Source organism: Trichechus manatus, unplaced genomic scaffold (assembly GCF_000243295.1).
Source record: "Trichechus manatus latirostris isolate Lorelei unplaced genomic scaffold, TriManLat1.0 scaffold00002, whole genome shotgun sequence".
Lineage (NCBI taxonomy): Eukaryota > Metazoa > Chordata > Mammalia > Sirenia > Trichechidae > Trichechus > Trichechus manatus.
Genome location: NW_004443938.1, coordinates 12,217,753 through 12,222,663, shown reverse-complemented (window position 1 = coordinate 12,222,663; position 4,911 = coordinate 12,217,753). Strand labels below are relative to the sequence as shown.

The 4,911-nt window shown below is 51.6% G+C and overlaps 1 protein-coding gene across 1 annotated transcript in view; it reads left to right on the top strand.

The window, feature by feature from the left end:
• Positions 1 to 4,911, top strand: part of TMEM181 (transmembrane protein 181) — a 71,312-nt gene that overhangs the window by 15,436 nt on the left and 50,965 nt on the right. The window contains exon 5 of the mRNA XM_023728298.1: positions 328 to 502. Coding sequence (XP_023584066.1) covers positions 328 to 502 — 175 coding nt within the window. The remainder of the gene's footprint in view (positions 1 to 327; positions 503 to 4,911) is intronic.

Here is a 4,911-nt window from a genome sequence, read left to right as displayed (position 1 = left end):
CCGCCGTGGGCCCCGAACACGTGGAACCGGGGGCCGAGGGGGCGCTGCCGGAGCCGCAGGGACCCTCGGCGGAGGGGCCGGGCCGCGGCCTGCCTGCCTGGCTGGAGTTGGACATGGGAACGCGGTCAGGGGCTGCAGGGTCGGACGGCGACCCAGAGAGGGTCCCGGAGAGCCCCCCGAAGCGGTCTGCAGGCTCCGCAGGGTGAAACGGGGCGCGCGCCCCTCTCCTCAGGGCAGCCTGATTGGGATGACTGGGGAAGGGTCTGCCCTACACGGAGACCCCTCGCCGACTTCACTTGGACGGCCTCTTGCCTTGCTTTACCACAGCCCAGGCCCAGCCTCCCTGCTGGAGACGCGGTGGTCCCTGCCCTGGTCGGTGGCCCTGCCGCGTCAGTGGTCCCTGGTCGGTGGCCCTGCCCGGGTAGGTGGCTTCTGCCCCGTCAATGGTCCCTGGTCGGTGGCCCTGCGCCATCAGTTGTCCCTGGTCGGTGGCCCTGCCCCGGTAGGTGGCTCCTGCCTGGTCAGTGGTCCCTGGTTGCTGGCCCTGCCCCATCAGTTGTCCCTGTTTGATGCCCCCTGCCCCAGTCGGTTGCCCTGCCCCATCAATGGTCCTTTTCATCAACTATTAAAGCACCCAGGGTGCCCTCTCAGCTCTTTGTGAGCTAGCCCAGAGCCAGTAAAGAGAGGTTCTTTATACATGCCTTCTGATGATGTTGGCACATTGTGCCCATGCCACGCCTCGCCTCTGTGGATCTCCGGGAATTCTGAGTTTTTATGAGTCTCACAATCTGCTGACTTTGGGCATTGTTACTTCTATGAAGTTCAGGGGTTTTAACGAGGAGAAACCTGTCAAGGGCCCAATGGACGCCGTCCCTAAAGCCTGTTTTTGACATAGCAGAGTCACCTGGATTTCCCACAGGGGCCATCGGGAAGGGAAGGATAGAGAATTAAAAAGAGGCTGAGCCTTGAGCGGAGCTGCAAGAAGTGACAGACAGAGAGGGAATCTGGCTCTTTTTGTCTGTGACTGGAGACTTGGCCGTCAGGCTCTGGAAGTTGATTACATTTGCAGAGAAGGCAGCTTTGAGACGATACTGGGTGTACGTCTGTGCTTATTTGGGGTTTTAGAGGCAGAAAGCTTTTGCATTGGATCTTTGCTGATTTCTCTGCCTGTGGATGTAGTCAGAGAAGTAAGATCCTGGGGTGTTGCCTCAATGCAAACTCAAGATGGAAGGAAATTTTAATTTTTTACCCCTTGCGTCCTCAGACATTTCTGACTTAGTCATTTTAGCCCAGCATGGACAACCAGACCAGCAAAGCGTCAGTCCGAGATGGATGCCTTACTGGTCTTTTATTAACACCCACGTGAGGTGGGTTAAGGAGCCCTGGTTGCACAGTGATTTAGCACTTGGCTGCTAACCAAAAGTTTGGTGGTTCGAACCACCAGCTACTCTACAAGAGAAAGATGTGGCAGTCTGCTTCCGTAAAGATTACAGTCTGGGAAACCCTTTGGGGCAGTTCTACTCTGTCCTATAGGGTCGCTATGAGTTGGAATCAGCTCGATGGCAGTGGGCTTGGTTTTGAGGTGGGTTAGCAGTGCTGCCTTTGCACAGCCTTAGGGGGCAGCATTCATGGTGTCTGCTGTGGGAACAGCACCACTTGGAATAACTGGTGAATGGTGCTGGCTGGAGTCATACAAAGTTGTGACCCCACAGAGGAAGGACAACCAGCATGTTCTAGGAGGTTCACTCCCAGACCTGCTCTCCTGGGAGCCTCACGGCACCCTGGGTGGTGGGTGGTGTTGCTCTCCCTGTTAATAGGAAGTAGAGAGGCAGAGTTTGAGGGACTGCTGGGTGTTGTGGGGAGTAGCCAGCACTGGAGTCCAGGTATCCTGCCCGCGTCCTGTGCTGCTCTGTTACGTTAACGAAGTTAAGGTCTCGAGGAGGAACTGCAAAGCTGCAGCTTGAACAAGTCTTGGGAGGCGTGTTTGAATTTCACTGCTGGGCTGCAGGCTCAGATGAAAGCGGGACCCTAGGCTCTGTGGAGCAAGGGCTGGGGTGGTGCAACGTGGTCATCTGGAGGTTGGCCAGCCACCACCATGCCGTAGATAGAATGGCACGGGGCCGGGACACAGAAAATGTCTTTGGCAGCAAATACGAATTCTGTGAAAAAACAAGCTTTAAATGCCAGTGCCTAGTGGAGTCAAAGTGCTCTCATTGGCTGATGTGACTGTGAGTGACACATCCAATGGTAACAAAGGTGACAAACTGCAGAAGTAGGAAGAGAAGCTGGGAGAAGAAGAAAGGACCGGCCTGAAGGGTGGTGGTAGCCTAGGCCCGCTGCCTAGGGGGTGGGTGGAGGGGTTAGTAAGTACAGGGGTCCCCCGTCTGTCAACCCTGGGCCTTGCCACCCCCCTGCTCAAATTCCATCCAGCCGACTTTTTTCAGAAAGGCAGGAGAGATTGCTATCAAAACCAGCCAGAAAAAAGAGCTCTCAGTTCTTAAACCTGTACACTTAAGTTTCCTGCAAAACCCACTTATATGCAAAGCTCCTTCTGTTATCATGCACCACGGGAAGTGAGACCGGGAGTTGGGCAGGAGAGGAAGGTGTAGTTGATAACGGGACTTCCTGTTTGAACCACAGTGCTAGGCACCATTGAGACCTCACACTGGTTTGTTGCTTTGCTCTCAATGTAGCAAATTTAAATCAAGTTGACTTTTTGTTTGTGTCTTGCTTGGTGTTTAAAACCATTTTTAAAGAGCGTGTGCGTTTAAGTGCATTCATTAGAGTCCTCTTCTCCAGTGGGAAGGTGTGGCGCAGATCAAGCCCTGGGGAGTCTGCTGTGGTTTTTTGTCCTTGGTCTTCCGAGTCTTTGGTGCTGGAGGGGATACTGGGTCTAGTCTGGCAACCTAGTTATTTAGAATTACTTGGGTCGCTGGATGGCACAAATAGCTTGCTTGCTCTTGGCTACTAACTGAAAGGTTGGCTGTTCAAATCCACCCAGTGGTGCCATGGAGAAAGGCCTGGCAATCTGCTGTAAGATCACAGCCAGGAAGACCCTGTGGGGCACAGTGGAGCCCATGAGGTCACCATGAGTTGAAACTGACTTGATGGCAACGGGTTTGGTTTGGGGTTTCTTGTGGAATTTTCTTTGCCCCCTGAACCAAGCTGATTTCTATAAAAATAATAGAAGAAAATCTTTTGAGCGTTTACTGTGTAGCAGGTGCTGTTGTAGGTGCTTTACACATCTCATTTCATTTAATCGTCACAACCACCTTCCCCATGAGGAAGTTTCTGTTAGCATTCCCGTTTTATACATGGGGAGACTGAGGTGCAGAGAAGTAAAGTGGGTGGCTCAAGGTCGCACAGCCTGTAAGTCCTAGAGCTGAGACGGAAACCCAGGTAGCCTGGTCTAGAGCCACGGCCGTATCCCACTGCCTCAGTAACAGCTGGCAGCTAGTGAGTGCTGGGAAAGGGTTTTCACCTGATGATCCACTGAATTATCACAGCAACCCGAGGCGAAAGGCTCCCCCAGATTCCTGACTTTTACTGTTCAGGAACTGGAGCGTGGGCGAGGTAAGATAACTTGCCCAGACCACCCTGCTGGTGAGTGGTGGGAGCGGCCTTCCTGCCCAGCTAGCGGCCTCCACAGCCCTGTTCTTAATCACTAGGCTGCACTGCCTGGAACTAGCATGGCGCGCTGCTGGTAGAGTGATTCCAGAGTACTGCTCTGAGGGTCTGGCACCCTGCTTGTGCCAACACAAGTCTGTGACCAGTGTTTGGCCTTGGGAGGGTGTTCTGTGACCTAACATGTGAGTCACAGGGCTCGTGGCCTGGGAGGGCAGACATGAAGCCATGGCTCCTTGAGGAGGCTACAGCGTTCTTATTAAAGCATTTTTTGAGTTCATTGGGCCTTGAATGTTTGTGTAACGGCTTATTTGAAGTTTACTTAATTCCTGAATAGCTAAAGATAAATTATTAGTAATATATTATGCTTGACTGATAGAAATTTCAGAGCTCTTCTTCTGTCCTTCCCCTTAGAAGTTTCTTCTCCAAACCCATTCATAGCAGATTATTTAGAAAGGGAAGATTTTGGTGAGGAGGTCAAATAGTGAGTGTGAGGGGTAGTGGGCCTCTCCAGCCCCTGAACTTCAGGGGCCGGGGTATACATGTGTGGGTTCAGATCCGACCTCTCCCACCTGCTAACCAGGCTGTCTGCAGGTGTCTGCCCCTCTCAGTCTCTGCTTTCCCACACGTAATATGGGCTGATAATGCCTGCCTCACAGGGACGCTCCTGGTACCAAGTAAGTGCTTAGGAAACCCACACTTGCCGGCCTTTTCCCGCATCCTTCATCCTGGCCCAGGCTGGTTCTGAGCTAGAGGACGGGAGACTGTACATAGTAGGTCTTCCAGAGATATTAGAATGAAAAATGAAAATTTTAAAAAGTAAAAAGTAAGGAGGAGGAGAAAAAGCATAACTACTGCTAACTGACGTGCACGGTGCTCTCCGGCAGCCTCGCTGCGCTGCTCTCGGCACTTCATCTGACGCGATGAGGAGTCTGCTTATCTCCATTGGACAGATGAGGAAACTGAGGCCCTGAGAAGTTACTTCTCTTGCCCACAGCTGTATCCCAGGAAGTGAGGGAGCCAGGGTTTGAACCCCGATTGACACGCTCCAAGCTGGTGCTTTGGACCAAGGGGGAAAAGATTAATTTTATAACGATAATGAAAAAATAAAAACTAAAATGTGAACTGGCTTTGAGATTTAAAGTCCCTTTCCATTGCCCAGAGCCTAATTTTTTTTTTATATATTTATTTTTTTATTGTACTTTAGGTGAAGGTTTATAGAACAAATAGTTTCTCATTAAACAGTCAGTACACATATTGTTTTATAACATTGGTTAACAACCCCAC